Below are 17,377 nucleotides of genomic sequence, written 5' to 3' on the forward strand. Positions count from 1 at the left end.
CAAAGCATAATGACCAGTTACATTACAGAGTTTAACAAAAATCGCACAATGTTGTGTAAACATGTGGACTGACTGTAGAGGTGAAAAACTGACCAATGAGGTTTCTCTCCTCCTCCAGTCTGACCGGTTTGTTCCGCTTTTTGCTTGTTTGTATTTTCTAACCAACGAACCAATTTCATTTGCTTTATTCAATGCTATTATCCTTATAACAATAATAATAATAATAATAATAATAATACTAATAATAATAATAATAATAATGATAATAACTTATTTTTCCTCCAGTGATGTGCGGTTGGACAACACAACATTCGACCATCAACCTTGTCACAGCTGGAAGCGTTGGGATTACTGGAGGGAGGGATTCTTTATTTCTATCCCTTTGTTTCTCTCTGGTGACTGCAACAATTTGAATACTGCAGCCGTTGACACACCGATGGTTGACTGAAGGCGTCAGAAAGCCATCGGTGCGTCCTCGGCCGTCCCCCCAGGAGGACGGCTGAAGACGAGGACTGACCGATGAGGTTGACCAGCATGTCCCACTGGCCTCCGTCGTTGGTGGGGTTGGAGAGCAGGAACTGCACCAGGCGCCCGTCCACCGCCTCCTTCCTCTGGGCCGTCTCCACGCAGGCGTGCAGGAAGTAGTTGCAGCGCTCCACCTGCAGGGGGCCGGCCACAACGCTCGCGTTAACGCAGCTCGAGGAGAGCAGATTGCCTTTGACTGGTGGATGGTGGTGGGTGGAGTCTCAGGACCGTCGGCACTTTTGCTCCTCATTGTGAAGTCATAGAGACACGATTGTTGCACACCACCCACCATTAGAATGAAGAGCAAGAGAAAAAGCAAGTAGTGGTACTGGTACTGGTACTGGAAGGTGCTGGGAGGGTCTCCTCAGTCAACATTCCCACATTCCCACATCACTTCCATTGCTTCCAGCGTGGACAAGCTGAGTTATGTGGGAAATGACCATTTTAAATCTGGTCCAGTAGGTTGACACCAAACTGCATCACTGCAGTACTGCGGTACTGCAGTACACTGGACCTGCTGCCCTGGAACACCTGCAGATGATGTTGCTGCTCAACCTACGGTTGGGTTCTGCTTCCAAGTACTGTGACTCCACCAGCAGGGGGAGTCCCTGTCATACTGGGACTGGACTGGTGGGACTGGTGAGAACTGGTGTGTGGACTGCACACTGGAGCACTGCTCCACACACCAGCCCACACGTGTGCAGGCCTGGAACCACAACAAGGTCGCATTCTTCAGGCCACAACAGTGCGTTTGAGACTGAACAACGTTAAAAGTCACACTGTCAACATGGCGGTGCAGTGGTTAGCACTGTCTCTGGGGTCTGGGGTCTTTCTGTGAGGTGTTCTCCTTGTGTCTGCCGGCCTGTCCAGGTTCTCCAGGTTCTCCAGGTTCTCCAGGTTCTCCAGGTTCCTCACACACTCCAAAACATGCATGTGAGGTGCACTGGAAACTCTAGATTGTCAGCAGGTGTGTGTGTGTGTGTGTGTGTGTGCGTGAGTGTGAATGGTTGTGTGTGTCTGTGATGCAGTGTCAACTGGTCCAGGCTGTCACCCTGCCTTCACCTCCAGCAGACCCCGGACACGCTGAGCTCAGGATGGAGTGGGTATTGGCAATAGATTGATGGAAGTTCAGAGATCTCAAATGTGTAAGTGCAACCGACCAAGAGAGAGAGATGATGGCACACCATGAGGGCCGGGAACCACCAGTTGGACCTCTCACCTTGTCCCAGAAGAAGAGGTATGACTGGCTGAACTCAAACTCCTCAATGTTGAACTTCTTCATGAAAGGGAGTCGCATGACGTTGAGGCACGAGAAGATCCAACACCTCCCTGCAGGAGCAGGAGCAGGAGCAGGAGCAGGAGCAGGAGCAGGAGCAGGAGCAGGAGCAGGAGAAGAAGAAGAAGAAGAAGAAGAAGAAGAAGAAGAAGAAGAAGAAGAAGATGAAGATCAGTGAAGTTCAGGACTGATGAGTCACTGGCTGCTGGGCGGACGCAGCTGAAGGTTGTTTGTGGTCCACCTGTGGTTCGGTTCTACCCACCTGAGTTCTTCTGGTTGGTGACGGGCTTGCCCTCGGTGGGGATGGAGTGCTGGAAGATGTGCACGGTGTCCTGGACCGTCTGCCGGTGCAGACACACCTCCAGCGGGTCGATGCAGGTGGAGACGTTCTGGGCCAGCAGGTAGCGAGGCTCCGCCCTCAACCTCTTCAGGAAGGAGGAGATCTTCTCTTGGCTCAGACCTGGAGGAGGAGGAGGAGGAGGAGGGGGAGGGATGGAGAGAAAAGGATGAGATGGAGCCAATGAATGAATAAAGAGCTAAACACCTAGTGGTTCTGGGTGGTTCTGGGTGGTTCTAAGAGCTAAACACCCTGGTGGTTCGTTCTGGGTGGTTCTAAGAGCTAAGCACCCTGGTGGGGCTTCAGAGACACTGACTCGGTTGCAACATGTTTTCTCCATGACATCCCATGATGCATTGTTTCCTCCACCCAAACACTGCATCCAGCAGCAACATCTGCTGCTGCTCCGCTACCCCCCCTCTGGCACATTTTACAACCCATTGTGGCCCCAGCAGTCAAACAGCTGCCCCCACCCCCACCCCCACCCTCTGACTGGACTGACCGGGGGAAACAAACACTGTGTCACAATCAAACTGGTGCAGTGTGTAATTGACAGTGGAGCCATTAAAGTGGAGCGGCTCACCAGTGGAGTGTAGTGGGCGGAGTCAAAGGCCTCTGGCTCTGCTGCATTCTGCTGCTGTGTTCCACAACACAACACAACACAACAACACAACATAGACCAGACGGCCTTGGCTAAGTGTGAAGTGTAGTGCGGTTGTACAGCTTTCACTTCCAAAGCCACACATCTGCAGCTTGTGCACAAGTTCATCGCCTCCCATAAACCTACCGATGTTTATTGCACTGCGTTATCAGTGAGTAACCACCCAGCCATCCAGAGTCTAGGCTGGGTGTGTGTGTGTGTGTGTGTGTGTGTGTGTGTGTTGATGCCACTGTTGCTAAGTGTTGTTCAAGTAAACTTTGAAACATTGACCTGAAAACACATCATCTCCGTTCTCTATATTGAAGCGGATCAATGTTCATTTTTAGCTCTGTATGAAATATTGAATATTCTCTCTACAGTTCTGAGTGTGTGTGTGTGCGTGTGTGTGTGGACGCCACTGTCGCTAAAATGTTTGAGAAAACTTTGAAAATACTCACCTGAGAATATCGGCCCTACATTATAATGGCTCAATATTCATCGTGTCTGGCTCTGATGTATTGAAATATTCAATATTATTACCGAGGTTGTTTTTTTCCTGCCATCAACTCAAAGACATTTCAGATCATGAATGAAGCCCTAAGGTGTCATTTAAATGTGTTGTTCAGTGTAACATTAATATATTGGACTGACCGTCCTGTAGTAATAAAGTTAAGATATACGGGCGTATATATAAAAAAAATGGTGTCGTGAAAGGTTCATTCAAAGGGTGCGCGTGTACTTTGTCACAATCCAGCCGTCATATAAGATCCTCGACCTGATTAGCTCAGCAGCGTTAGCACCGCTTGAGGGCTCCGTTGTTGTTTCACGGCTGTACAGTACAGTGCTGTACAGTACAGTACAGGGCTGTACATCCATGTGGACATTGCAGCCGTGTTGTATGGACAGACAGGCCGGCCGAACAGCAGGCAGCAAGAGTGACTTGCACATTTACACATCAGAGGTTCTCTCTCTCTCACACACACACACACACGCACACACACACACTTGAACTAGCAGCTAGCTGGCTAACTAGCACAGTGGATGACTGGAGACGTTCAAAGCGACTCAAAATGAACAATGCGTGTTACGAAATGAATGATGAAAAAAACACAATCGGCAGCATTTTTTCTAGAGAGCCGCGTCCACCTCCACAGCCACACACAACTTCACCATGAAAAAATAAACCGAAGTCAAGTTACAAAACAGGGACAATACTCCGAATGCTCCGAAACCGAAATGAAAACTTGAGTGGATGGATGTCAAACTCGGGGCGGAGAGAGGATAAAGAGTCCGAGCGACAATAGAAACTTTAGAAGAAACCCGAAACGTGTTTAATGCCGACTCTTTGTTTCATACACTCAGTGTTCCCTGACAGTTTGCAGCTTGTATGATGCACTTAGCTTAGCCTTAGCCACATGAGCTAACATTGCCAACATGACCAACACACACACACACACACACACACACACACACACACACACACACACACACACACACACACACACACACACACACACACACACACACACACGGCTAATATTACCGAGCTAGTGCATGACGGGTAATCGGCTCCCCAGTTTTACAAGTCTGAACATTAATTTTTTTGTAACCCACGTTGTCAAAGTAGTGTCAGGGTGTTTTCACCGGCTGGCTAGCGATGCTAAGCTACTGGCTGCTAAGCTACGCTGTTAGCTAGCTCAGCTGTCATCCAAGTGAGCGGCGGTGCAACACCACACCACCAAAGTGACGGGGCCACGCTAACCCACCAGAGAGCGACAGTCCCGCTACTCACCGGTCTCCATGCTGCTCCTTGTTGTGTAGTCCTTTGTGTGTTTTCGAAGAGTTGTGAGGTGCTATTGTGATCCCGTCCGCTCCGCTCGCATGGGAAAGTCAGCTGGCTCTTTGTTGATCTCAGTCAACGCCGACAAGTCGAGAAGTCGGTCGGTCGGACGGACTGCGGAGCCACAGGGGGTGCGCTCGTTTTCTACGCGCTCCGCACGCCGTCAATCCTTGACATTTGGGATGGGCGGAGTTAGTGAGCAGCTATAGCAGCGTGCGGCCGCCAATCCTCCTCCCTGTGACAACTGCTTTTTCTGAGTGGTGAGCTCCAGTGTACACAACTGTCATTCATTAATTAATTAATTCATGTGTGTGTGTGTGTGTGTGTGAATATAATAGGAGCCTTTAAAAGTCATATTTATATCTTTATCTATCAAGACGTGTACATATATACATATATATATATATACATATGTACACACACGCACACATACATTTTTGAGGGCAGGAAAACCAAATGACTTTTATTGCACTGATTATACACTTCTATTAATGTATTTATGGGCAGTATATTCAGCTTTTACCAAGATCAAAATCAATCCAAATATTACGCACTGGAATTCTAATGTTAAAAGTCACACTTGGCAGATGTTGCTCAATTCTCATGTACAGGAAAAAAAAAAAAAAAAAAAAAAAAAAAAAATTCAGTCATTTTAAACAACTGGATATTTAATTTCTACAAAAAAAACAAACACCGTATTTGCACTCAAGCTGTTTAGTGGGAAAATAGTTTCATCTGCAAACATAATCATATTTTTGCCGACACATCGGGCATTTTGACAACACAAAAAAGGTTTGATACTCGTGTTTCCACGGCGACACCTGCAACTAAAACATCTCACTGATGATTTCTAGCTGGTATTATTTTCTCTCTTTTAAAATCTTCACTGCATTAAAGAATAGAAAAAATAAATGAATGCCACTTCTCACACATTTGTGGTGTATTTTTCTTTGCATTATAAATGTGTTACAAATGAACAAAATAAAAATGAACATGAGCATAAATTACATTAATGAAAGTAACTGCTTTTAGAAAAAAACAACCCATGTAGCGTTTAAGTTTTGTGGATTTAAGGTCATTTATGGCCGAGTAGAGTCAATGACTCGAGTCAAATGAAACACGGCTCCGACTCATAAACTGAGCCAAAGTTCGATTCAGTCTTGTCAAGATGATGGTGATGGTGGAGGTTGAATCAGAATCCATCAGGTTCAGCGTCAAGCAGGTTTGGCCATGATGGAGACTCTGACTGGCTGGCTGAGACCTATTGTAGCGAGCCCCATGATGATGGTGGTGGTGATGGTGGTGGTGGTGATGGTGGTGATGGTGATGGTGATGATGGTGGAAGTTGAATCCGATTCCTTCAGGCTCAGCGTCGAGCAGGCTTGGGCATGATGTAGACTCTGACTGGCTTGCTGAGCGGGATGGATCCTTCTACCGGAGCTTCTGCTGCTGCTGGGAGAGCGTCCACCACCTCGCTCCAGCTCAACTTGGAGGGAGAGAACGCAGAGGAGACGGAGGTGGAGGTGGAGGAGCAGCTGTAGGCCAGCAGGAGGCGCACCTCAATCTGAGAGGGTTCTGGAAGAGAAAGTGGAGGAGGTTGAGGTGGAGGTGTAGGTGATGGTGGTGGTGAAGATGGTTGTGAAGGTGGTGGAGAAGATAGTTGTGAAGGTGGAGGAGGTGGTGGTGGTGGTGAAGATGGTGGAGGAGGAGGTGGTGGCGAAGATGGTTGTGAAGGTGAAGATGGTTGTGAAGGTGGAGGAGGAGGAGGTGGTGGTGGTGGTGAAGATGGTGGAGGAGGAGGTGGTGGTGGTGGTGGTTGTGAAGGTGGTGGTGGTGGTTGTGAAGGTGGTGGAGGAGGTGGTGGTGAAGGTGGTGGTGGTGGTGGTGAAGGAGGAGGAGGAGGTGGTGGTGGTGAAGGTGATTCTCACCTGTCCAGGCAAAGTGTGACAGGTAGACCTGAGTGATGAGCCTGTGTCTACCAGGACCAGGCTTCCTGAAGTCTCCAGGTTTAGGGTGGATCACATGACTCTGGCCATCTGGGTAGAGAACCTGCAGACGCACACAGCAGCTTCAGTCACTGCTTGACAACTTCCACACAATGAGTGGAATGCAATGGAAAGGTTCGAGATTGAGCCGAGCTCCTTCATTGACTGGATGGACAAACCAGCAGTGCCAGGACACCTGGTGGAGGAGGTGGAGGTGACGGTAGCAGTGCCAGGACACCTACCTGCACTTTGACAGTGTTCTGGGGCTCGTGGATGTGCTCCAGGGTGGCGTCGATGTCTAGCGCCACCACCAGGCCAGAGGTGAACCTCAGCGGGTTGTCAGACTCCCCAGTGGGCTCGATGATGGTGGCCTTGGCCCGCTGGATCTGTCCACACACACACACACACACACACACACACACACACACACACACACACACACACACAGTTTATCATCTTCAATTATGACGCAACTTTGGTCCTGCAAAATGAGTTATGCAAATATATACATACAGTATATCTGTGTGTGTGTGTGTGTGTGTGTGTGTGTGTGTGTGTGTGTGTGTGTGTGTGTGTGCGTGTCTGCAGACAGACAGCGCCCCCAGCACCTGCTGTGGCAGTGTGAGCAGCAGCAGGCTGCTCTGTCTCAGGCTGCTCTGCAGGATCTTCAGCAGCTCTGCTGCCTTCAGCAGGGACAGGCGGGGCTTCAGCTCCAGCAGCTTCTCCACAAAGCTGTTGCTGTGGAGGTGGGGGACCTCCGCCACAAACAGTCTGAGGTGGGAGGGAGGGAGCAGAGAGGAAGCTCGGTGAACCCCTGGTGTGTGTGTGCACGCAGCAGCAGCCTGCTGCAGACGGTGCAGCGCTCACCTCTGGAAAGACTCCACGTCTTGCAGGAACTTTTCACAGCTGCTGTTGAGGGAGTCCAACCTGTTGACAGACACAACGGCGGGACCGTCACACCACCAATACGCCGCTCAATTCAGAAGATCCCCCCCCACCGACTCGCACCCAGGAGAGGCATTGAAGAATGGAGACGCTACAAATACGACAAGTTGTCGGAGGGGGAGGAGCAACACAAATTAAAGTTTGTCTTCCACCAGGAGACGGAAAAAAATCTGTGTGTGTGTGTGTGTGTGTGTGTCTGCTGACCCCTGCTGGAAGCGGGCTGCCATGACGAGCTGCAGGGCTTTCGCCTGCAGACGGACGTGGCGCACTGCTGCCACCTGGCGGTGGTCCAGGCCGCTGTACAGGAACTCCAGCTTGTAGGTCTCCTCCAGGATCTGCAGAACATCGACACCAGCACCAGCACCAGCAGTCACTTTACACACTGGAGCGCGTAGGGGTCAAACTCTGGCCTGCGGGCCAAATGTAGCCCACAGTGTTGACTGAAGGACGTTATTATTACGACTGCATTGGTTCATCATTGACGTTGGAGAAAGATTTATAAAGATAAAGAGTTCTTCAACACAAAGTAGATGTATATGTTCTTTAAATGTCCTCTTTAAAGCTGATACTGTGTGTGTGTGTGTGTGTGCGCTGACCTGTTGAGCGGCTGCAGTGGCTGAAACGTTCTGTTTGAGGCAGAGGGGGACGGCCGTGTTCCACGACTTCTCCTGCAGAGCCTGCAGAGACACTGCAGGGTCAGAGAGCTGCCTTCACTGTCCTGCAGCAGCAGCAGCAGAGAGCTGCCTTCACTGTCCTGCAGCAGCAGAGAGCTGCCTTCACTGTCCTGCAGCAGCAGCAGCAGAGAGCTGCCTTCACTGTCCTGCAGCAGCAGAGAGCTGCCTTCACTGTCCTGCAGCAGCAGAGAGCTGCCTTCACTGTCCTGCAGCAGCAGAGAGCTGCCTTCACTGTCCTGCAGCAGCAGAGAGCTGCCTTCACTGTCCTGCAGCAGCAGAGAGCTGCCTTCACTGTCCTACAGCAGCAGCAGGGTAGCATCTTTTAAACTGGTCACACACACACACACACACACACACACACACACACACACACACACACACACACACACACACACACACACACACACACACACACACACACACACACACACACACACACCTTGATGAGCAGCAGGTGGCAGGACAGGAAGGTGGCGCAGAAGTCAGCAGCTCCCAGCAGCTCCGTCTGCAGCTCCCCCAGCCTCCGCAGGTCCCTGACGGCAAACCAAGAGGGACAAAAATAAGACATTGAACTCATCGCGACGCCTGGCCAGTCGGTGTCAAAGGTTGGACGTTTCAATTGTGAGGGAGTAGTGCGTGTACCTGATGGTGAGGTCCAGGAGGTCCAGGGCACCAGGGGCCTCCAGGTTCTGGATGGTGCTGACCCGGTTGAGACTCTGCTGAAGGAAGGACTGGGCCGCTTCCACTGAACCAGAGCCACACTGCGACTCAGCCAGGTCCAAACCTCGACCATGGAGCTGCAAGGGGGGAGAGAAGTGGAGGAGAACCCCCCCGACCGACTGGTTGGTCAACATCTAAGGCCATGACAGAGACATTCAGCACTCAATATGGCTGGAACCCGGCCTCTTCAGCACCAATATCCAGAACAACAACAACCAACAAACATCCACAGGCCTACAGTAGAGGAGGAGGAGAGAGCAGTTTGCAGTGTTCTCACCCTGAGTGGAGGTACGAGGTGCGAGAGGCTGTCCCTCAGGTAGGCGTAGTGTCTGAAGGTGTGGTCCGAGAACAGGGCCGGCATGCTGGGACACCACTGGGCAGCGTTGAACACCAGCACCAGCACCGCGATGTCTGGCAGCAAACACCAGGTCAAGGAACCAGTGAGGAACCAGTGAGGAACCAGTGAGGAACCAGTGAGGAACGGGCGAGGAACCAGTGAGGAACGGGCGAGGAACTCGTGACAAACCGGCGAGGAACTAGTGAGGAACCGGCGAGGAACCGGTGAGGAACTAGTGAGGAACCGGCGAGGAACCGGTGAGGAACTAGTGAGGAACCAGTGAGAAACCGGCGAGGAACCGGTGAGGAACCGGTGAGGAACCGGCGAGGTACTGGTGAGGAACACCTGCAGCAGGAGGGTGGGGCCATAATGGGTTCTAAAGTGTGACAGAGGGGGGCTGGAGCAGCAACAGCAGATGGAGTGTTTTGGTGAGCCACCTTGAAGGACATTGTTATTACAGGATGTTCTCTTCTATTCTCTTCTATTCTAGTTGTAAAGTTGAAGGCAGCTCCAAACCAGGAAACAGACTTCCTGTCTGAATGCAGAATGAAGAGGATACAGGCTGGGTCGTCCATGTCCGGCTCTGGAGTGTCAAAGTAGGGGTGAGTGCTGAGGAGCTCTGGGACCAGCGGCAGCACCAGCGTTGGATGACGGGAGCCCAGGAACTGCAGACACCTGAGCAGAGAGGGAGAAGAACAGCAAGATGAAGGAAGACAGAAAGAGAGAGAGATCTGATCACCACTATCTAGTCCAACGTGCCTGCTGCAGACACCTGGTAAAATAACACAACCATCGTCTGTGTTTCTTTTTAATTCATAGAACGTTGCTTCTCCAATGCGTTACATTGTTGCAGGGATTCAAAAGCTGGTGAGAGGTGAGGCCTTACTTCCAGACGGAGTTGCGGTCGGTGGGGTACTTGCTGAGGTTCTTGAGCAGCTCCAGCAGGGCCAGCTGGATGCACTCCTTGGTGGAGACGTTGGTGTAGCAGATCAGCTCGTGCAGAGCTTCCCTGATGTCCCGGGACGAGTCCTGCAAGAGTGGGAGAAAGGCATGACACTGGAGCTGCAGCTGGAACCAACACACACACACACACACACACACACACACACACACACACACACACACACACACACACACACACACACACACACACACACACACACACACACACACACACACACACAAAAATCAGGACCCTTGATTGCAACCAGCAAAACTGAAACCAGCTGGTTGCAGTTTTGAATGTTTTGCTCTCCTCCACATCCACATTCAGGCTGAGTCTCAATCCAGGCTCTGCATCCTTGGAAGGAAGCGTCCTCCGTCTGAAGGAAGCGTCCTCCCAAGGACCCGGCCCAGAAGGACGGACCAAACCCCGCCTCCCCGGTAACCACAGGGGACGGTCTAGCCTTCAGTGTATTTCCTGGTTGCGTCACCGCCGCTCCCTCCTGCTGGCCAACCCCGGAAGTGACGTTTTCATAGCATCAAGCTAACCATTGGCTCGGCATCTAACGATGGCGTTGGATGATCAAATCAGTAAAAACCCTGCGTTAAAAACTGAATATTTGATATGAAATTTGAATACTTAAATTTATACGAAGTGTCTTTGCCAGTAGATGGCGCTAATTTCAGCTGACTTCCCAGGATGCTTTGCAGCAGCAGGCAAAGCATCCTGGGATACAGAAGGAGGTGAAGGATAGTAGCGGTGCAGCCTTGGAATGGGCTAACAGTAGGACGCATTCCCAGTACGCATTGGGAGCGTCCTCAGGACTTTTGGGAAGTGGGAGGAGCCTTCGCGCAGTGCTATGACGCAAACCTCCTCTCAAATGCAGCCTTGGAAGGACGCAGAGCCTGAATTGAGACACAGCCTCAGTCATTTTTAGGCCTTCTTGCAGCCATTCTATTGTTTGCCCTGCTGGCCAAACAATAGAATGCAGGTTTCTGAGCCTCTCCCGAGACGGCGATGTCCTCGCCCAGCCAGCGCACCTCCAGCACCGCCAGCACGGTGTCCAGCTGGTCCTCCCTCAGCGTGATGTGGGTGGAGATCTGCCTCAGCACGTGGATGGACTGCAGCCTCACTTCTTCGATCTCGTCGTTGAACATGTCCACCAGGAAGTCCAGGCACTTGTCTGCGAAGCTGGGGGACGAGCTGGCCAGCTGGCACAGGGCCTCCACCGCAGCGATGCGCACCTCTGCAGACACAGCACAGCCAGAGACACTGAGACCATGGCAGCAGCAGCAGCAGAACATCTGCTTCAGCTGCTTCGCCAAGTACCAACGACCATCCCAACCATCGTACCGAACATCTCGTCCTCCAGGCCGTGCACGAAGGCCCCGCAGGCCCCAGAGGCAATCAGGTTGACCGTGTTGGTGTCCAGCTTCTCCTTGGGGGCGTCGTCGGCCCACTTCCTGCCCGAGGAGAACTCCCCCGAGCTGAACAGCTCCTTGGCCCGCTCGTGAGCCGTTCGCTTCCTCTGCGCACACACACACACACACACACACACACACACACACACACACACACACACACACACACACACACACACACACACACACACACACACACACACACACACACACACACACACACACACACACACACACACACCTCAGCAAGCAATATTTCCCACCATGCACTGTGCTGACGTGGTGGGAGGAGCCCAGTGTTTGTCTTTAATGTGGGAAGATTATATGCACTGTGTACTAATATATGCTAATATGTACTAATATGTAACATGCATCTATCTGTGTGTGTCAGTGATGAATATATTGATGCATTCATGTATCTCCGACCACACTGGTGTCTTGCTACCGACACCAATCCAACACGATGACATCACAAAGGGCACTGACTGCGTTACACATAGAAAACACACTGATGTGATTGTTATGAAGCACTGCAGCTGCTCACCCTGAGATCTGACATCAGCTTCTTGTCCAGCGTTTGCTCCAGGAAGTGAGGGCTGACCTGCAGCATGGAACCCTTAACACACACACACACACACACACACACACACACACACACACACACACACACACACACACACACACACACACACACACACACACACACACACACACACACACACACACACACACAGTGTTTGCACCAGGATGTTAATCAGTCTCTTATTGAAGCAGAGGGGGGTAGGAGGGGGGTGGGTGGTGGTGGTCCTACCAGGGTTTTGGCTGCCTGCACTCGAACCATCCAGGAGCCGTCGCTGACCATGTGGCTGATTTTCCCAAACGCATCGTCCACCAGCCGGATCTCCTCATTGGAGGAGGGAATGGGCACGATGCTGATTGGACAAACACAGCGAGCAGGTGAGTGCAGAGCCTCTCTGGACCGGCACGGTGATCCGCCCCCTTTAAAGGTCCGGTGTGTCAACAGTAGAAGAGACGGCGGCATCAAGTGGTTGCATTTCAGATTGCAGCGTCTCTCACTCTCCCTTCCCTCTCCTGAGCTTGCCAGTGAACTACGGTGGCCCTGTGCACCCAAACCTGGAGACCTGCTCCATCTTCTTCTTGGTTGATTTATTTGAGGGCGCCCCCTAGCGTTCAGCCTCATTGCTAAAAACTCTGCTGTCAGGCAGCTGGATTGAAAACCACATGACTGATGATGACATTTTTTATTTGATGTCTTCATTTCTTTTTAATTCCCTTCATCTTCATCAATTTCTCCACCGTGGGATTAATAAAGGCTGCTAGGATGTTCTCACCTCTCAGGATAGAGCTGACTGAGCACCCAGACCATCTGCACCGCAGCAGAGCGCACCTGCTCGTAGTCATCAGACAGCAGCAGGCAGGCCTGCAGAGAGAGACAGAGAGACAGAGACAGAGAGAGAGGCAGAGAGAGACAGAGAGAGAGAGGGAGGGAGAGAGAGACAGAGAGAGAGAGGGAGGGAGAGACAGAGACAGAGAGAGAGACAGAGAGAGAGAGGGAGAGAGAGCGAGAGAGAGAGAGAGGCAGAGAGAGACACAGAGAGAGAGAGAGACAGATAGAGGGAGGGAGGGAGAGGGAGAGACAGAGACAGAGAGAGGGAGAGAGACAGAGAGAGAGAGAGGGAGAGACAGAGACAGAGACAGAGAGAGGGAGAGAGACAGAGACAGAGAGAGAGAGGGAGAGAGACAGAGACAGAGACAGAGAGAGAGGGAGAGAGAGAGAGAGAGAGAGAGAGAGAGAGAGAGAGAGAGAGCAGCCACATCAGTGCTTGTGTTGAGTTTAGAGATGTTTGTCTGATTTTCTCCACCAGGTGTGGCGACTGATGTTCTGCTTTGCTGCTTTCTGTCTTCCCTCTCAGCTCACACCAGTGAAGCACAACACAGCGCAGACAGTGTTCTGATTGGAAGATTACCTGATCATAAATGATCTCGTGGATCTTGATTCCTCGTTCATGGAGCTGCAGCTGATACAACAGGAGCAGGTGGAGAGTCTCAGTTCCTTCAAGTGTGTAATACACTTAATTTATTACCACAAGGTTATTACATGTTATTACATGGTTATTACATGTTATTACAAGGTTATTACATGGTGCCTCTTGTGAGCGCCGCCTCAAACGGTCCAGTATGACGCTGCAGTGCGGTCGCAGATGAGTTTCGGCATTATTAAGAAAAAAATCTGTTTCTGAATGTATTTTTTGCGAGTGCGAGTGTCATCAAGTGTCCGGTTGAGGGGGAAAATGTCACTCGAGGCTCCGCTGACCTGTGAGGATGTAACTTGGTTGGAATGTGTGTCACAGATGTGCGTTGGTGGTGTTGTGTTACCGTGGCCTTCAGCGCTGCGTTGCGAACTCTGGGGTCCTGGTCTGCAAAGTAGTTGCTGATGATGGACTGGACGTCCCTCACTGCTCCTGGGAGGGAGGACCAGAGGAACCAATGAGCAGCTGCATCATCATCATCATCATCATCATCAGCGACAGTGCACCCACCGTCCTGCTTGGCCGCAGCAGAGTGGTCGTCGGCGCCCACGCAGCCCAGCAGCTGCAGACACTTCATCCTCACGCCAAAGTAGGTGTCTGCCAGGTGCTGCAACACAGGGACACAGTGGAGGTCACTGCACACACTGGAGGCTCGTGAGGAAACTGCTTTCACCTCCCAGTGAATATTGATGAGTGTACAGATGCAATAAAGTTCACATGAGAGGGACAGACTGCACACAGACTGTGTTGCATCAAGGCTGAGATTATTCCTCCTGGACCAGTGAGTGTTCACTGGCACTGCAGACACTGCACCATCTCCAGTCCACTCAAACTAAACACTGACTTTCAGCCCCGAGGTGTCCACCTGTCTGCACAGTGAGAGTGTGAGAGAGTGCTTGGCCAGTGTCTCACCTTGCAGGCCACCTGCACCAGCCTGGGTCTCACTGCAGGACTGTCAGGCAGCTGGCAGCCAATGAGGAGCAGCGTCTCCAGCAGCTGAGCCAGGACCTGGTGGGACTCTGACCCAGAACACAAGAACAGCAGAGAGGAGGGGCGAGTCAAGGACACCACACTCACAGCAGGAGGAGCAGGAGGAGGAGGCAGAGGAGGAGGGGGGGGGGGGAGAAGAGGAGGAGGAGGACTCTGACCAAGACCACAAGAACAGCAGAGAGGAGGGCGAGTCAAGCACACCACACTCACAGCAGGAGGAGGAGGTAGAGGAGAACGAGGAGGAGGGCACGACATTCACAGCAGGAGGAGCCAAGGAGCAGGAAGAGGAAGAGGAGGAGAACGAGGAGGGCACGACATTCACAGCAGGAGGAAGAGGAGGAAGAAGAGGAGAACTAGGAGAACGAGGAGGAGGAGGAGGAGGGCACGACATTCACAGCAGGAGGAGGAGGAGAACTAGGAGAAGGAGGAGTACGAGGAGGAGGAGGAGGAGAACCAGCAGGAGGCATCTGGACAACAACATCTCCAAGATGATGATTAACTTAAATCTTCCTCATGACAGAGTTTCACTTCCTTCCATCCGTGCTCATCACACCGCTGCCTTCTCTGGAGAACACAACTCACTGAAGCAGCAGCGTGCACATTTCATCCACAGTGTGTGAGGGTGAGTGAGTGTGTGAGCGTGTCGTCTCACTCTCATTGCTGAGTGAGTTGATGGCGTCGTCCACGATGCAGTCGGGGTTGAAGCCCTGGGTTTTGGCCAGCAGGCCCAGCAGGGAGGCGATCTTCAGCCGCACCGAGTTGTCCGTCTCCTGGGACACCACGTGCACAGGAAGCACACGTTAACAACACGCACCGTCACTCACACGCCACAGCCGTCAGCAGCACCACCTGTCTTTGTACAGCCGGCCTAAGGAAAAAGCAGTGAGAAGCACACGACACAAGGAGGAGGTGCAGCAACACAAGGAGGAGGTGAAGCAACACAAAGAGGAGGTGCAGCAACACAAAGAGGAGGTGCAGCAACACAAAGAGGAGGTGCAGCAACACAAAGAGGAGGTGCAGCAACACAAGGAGGAGGTGCAGCAACACAAAGAGGAGGTGCAGCAACACAAGGAGGAGGTGCAGCAACACAAAGAGGAGGTGCAGCAACACCAACAGTGACTGGAAGTCAAATCACAACCAAGAGGACACAACAGACCTGCGGCCACTAGGTGGCCGCAGGTCCATCCATCCATCATCCATCCATCTATCTAACAATCCATCCAGCTATCATCCATCTATCCCTCCATCATCCATCCACCCATCTATCCATCCATCCCTCCCTCCCTCCCTGGTGCTGGACCTTGTAGTAGTGCTCCAGCAGGATCCTGAAGACGCCCTCCACGCTCTCCGTCTCCACGGGCTTGCGAGCGAAGTGCAGCAGGAACTGCAGGGCGTCGGTGGGGTTGGTGGCTTTGCACAGGTCCACATGGAGAGCGGCCGACTTGCTGGGCTTGGACAGACGCAGCTTCTTGGCTGGTGCCTCTTCATGCAACACCTGTCAATCAAACAGTTTGGAATAAAAATATCATATAAGATCATTTAATGTAATATACAGACACTGAGAAAATTGCTTCCACAGTTCTCTTAAAAAAAAAGAAGAAAGAAAAAACCCCACAATAGTCGCTGGAATAACTTTAAAGTGGCAAAACTACAAGTCAGAAATTTAAATGACTGAAAACGAACTCCTGAAAGTCATGCGTTGCTTTTGAACCGTGGTCCAAACTGACCACTTGACCCCCTGTTCCAGTGAGTACAGAGGTTCTGAAACACAGCCTTGGGCTCCAGAACCGGACCGCTGAGTGACGTCACAGCGGTCACTCCATAGATGACGGCGTGAAGACTGCGAGTAGAAAAACCACGTGTTGTTGTGCAACAAATAGAATAAAAGAACGGCGTCAGCAGCCTTGAGTGGGTCCGACGGAACCAAAAGATTTATTTTCCTCCGTCATCTGGAACCGGTTCGATGTTTTCAGCCCTTCTCGTGACAGGCTGCTGAATTCCAAACACAGCTTCCGGTTTTACATCAACAAAAAGTCATTCGTTCTGACGACTCAGTGAGCCGTGGGAGTGGGATTCACTCGACACAACAACCACCGTTTCACAACACATCATCATCATCATCATTATTATTATTATTGATGCTCTTTGTGTTGAGAGTTGTCTCTTCCTGCAGCTCTGCTGCGCTAGTCCGCGTTAGCAGCTTTAGCATCATCAGGACGGACGGTGATTGGCTCTGCAGCAACACCGCTGATCCGTTTCGTCCCCACAGGATGAGTCGGAACCAGGAGCCGAACGAGCTTCTCATCTGCTCACCTGAGTCACTTTAGAAAACTCCTCATACACCCGCTTCTTCAGGTGCGCTGCCATCTTCAACTCCACTGCTCGAGGCTAGCTCCGCCCACTTCCGGTTAGCTCTTCTTCTGCTTCTTCTTCTTCTTCTTCTTCTTCTTGTGCTTCTTCTTCTTCCATGGCGGGTGGCATTAGTCTATCGGTGCATTACCGCCTTCTCTGGTTCCGGGGTGGTGCTGCTGCTCAGGTTTAAAAGGCCAGTGTGTCAAATTCTGCCGGATCTGCGATTTTTATAGGCGTAAAAGCGCAACATACCGCCCATAAGTACATTAATGAAACACACACACACACACACACACACACACACACACACACACACACACACACACACACGTCCTTTATAT

General features: G+C 51.5%; 2 protein-coding genes across 4 annotated transcripts in view; both read right to left on the reverse strand.

Moving 5' to 3' along the window:
- Window positions 1-4,739, reverse strand: part of blmh (bleomycin hydrolase) — a 14,163-nt gene extending 9,424 nt beyond the window's left edge. Inside the window, exons 1-4 of the mRNA XM_076015220.1 lie at window positions 4,571-4,739; window positions 2,064-2,261; window positions 1,745-1,854; window positions 518-659 (exon numbers count right to left, since the gene is read on the reverse strand). Of these exons, the coding sequence (XP_075871335.1) occupies window positions 518-659; window positions 1,745-1,854; window positions 2,064-2,261; window positions 4,571-4,580 (460 nt within the window). The 5' untranslated portion in view covers window positions 4,581-4,739. The remainder of the gene's footprint in view (window positions 1-517; window positions 660-1,744; window positions 1,855-2,063; window positions 2,262-4,570) is intronic.
- Window positions 4,740-5,052: 313 nt separating this feature from the next.
- ints4 (integrator complex subunit 4) lies at window positions 5,053-17,130 on the reverse strand. 3 transcript variants are annotated; one of them, XM_076015193.1, is made up of 24 exons: window positions 16,998-17,130; window positions 15,985-16,179; window positions 15,337-15,454; window positions 14,607-14,713; window positions 14,205-14,301; window positions 14,041-14,120; window positions 13,632-13,682; window positions 12,996-13,084; window positions 12,455-12,575; window positions 12,188-12,259; window positions 11,576-11,750; window positions 11,263-11,468; window positions 10,166-10,308; window positions 9,839-9,954; window positions 9,220-9,353; window positions 8,865-9,019; window positions 8,662-8,755; window positions 8,145-8,225; window positions 7,753-7,883; window positions 7,471-7,530; window positions 7,212-7,374; window positions 6,846-6,989; window positions 6,547-6,667; window positions 5,053-6,193 (listed from the first exon to the last, which is right to left on the reverse strand). In XM_076015193.1, exons 1-24 carry the CDS (start codon window positions 17,049-17,051, stop codon window positions 5,985-5,987), a joined length of 2,916 nt encoding a protein of 971 aa, XP_075871308.1. In that variant the 5' UTR covers window positions 17,052-17,130; the 3' UTR covers window positions 5,053-5,984. The 3 variants fall into 3 exon arrangements, with proteins under 3 accessions (XP_075871308.1, XP_075871307.1, XP_075871306.1); XM_076015192.1 differs by having other exon boundaries at window positions 14,041-14,126; XM_076015191.1 differs by having other exon boundaries at window positions 14,041-14,301.
- Window positions 17,131-17,377: the final 247 nt, after the last annotated feature.

The sequence above is a fragment of the Nelusetta ayraudi genome, unplaced genomic scaffold (assembly GCF_046127955.1).
Source record: "Nelusetta ayraudi isolate G7.1 ecotype Tasmania unplaced genomic scaffold, CSIRO-AGI_Nayr_v1 ptg000182l, whole genome shotgun sequence".
NCBI lineage: Eukaryota > Metazoa > Chordata > Actinopteri > Tetraodontiformes > Monacanthidae > Nelusetta > Nelusetta ayraudi.

Coding starts and splice junctions, on each gene's coding strand:
- ints4 (XM_076015191.1), bottom strand. CDS start 17,051: ATGGCAGCGCACCTGAAGAAGCGGGTGTATGAGGAGTTTTCTAAAGTG. Junction 12,260..12,454: donor TGCAGGCAGCCAAAACCCTG/GTAGGACCACCA, acceptor GTGTGTGTTAAG/GGTTCCATGCTGCAGGTCAG. Junction 11,469..11,575: donor CCTGGAGGACGAGATGTTCG/GTACGATGGTTG, acceptor CTGTGTCTGCAG/AGGTGCGCATCGCTGCGGTG.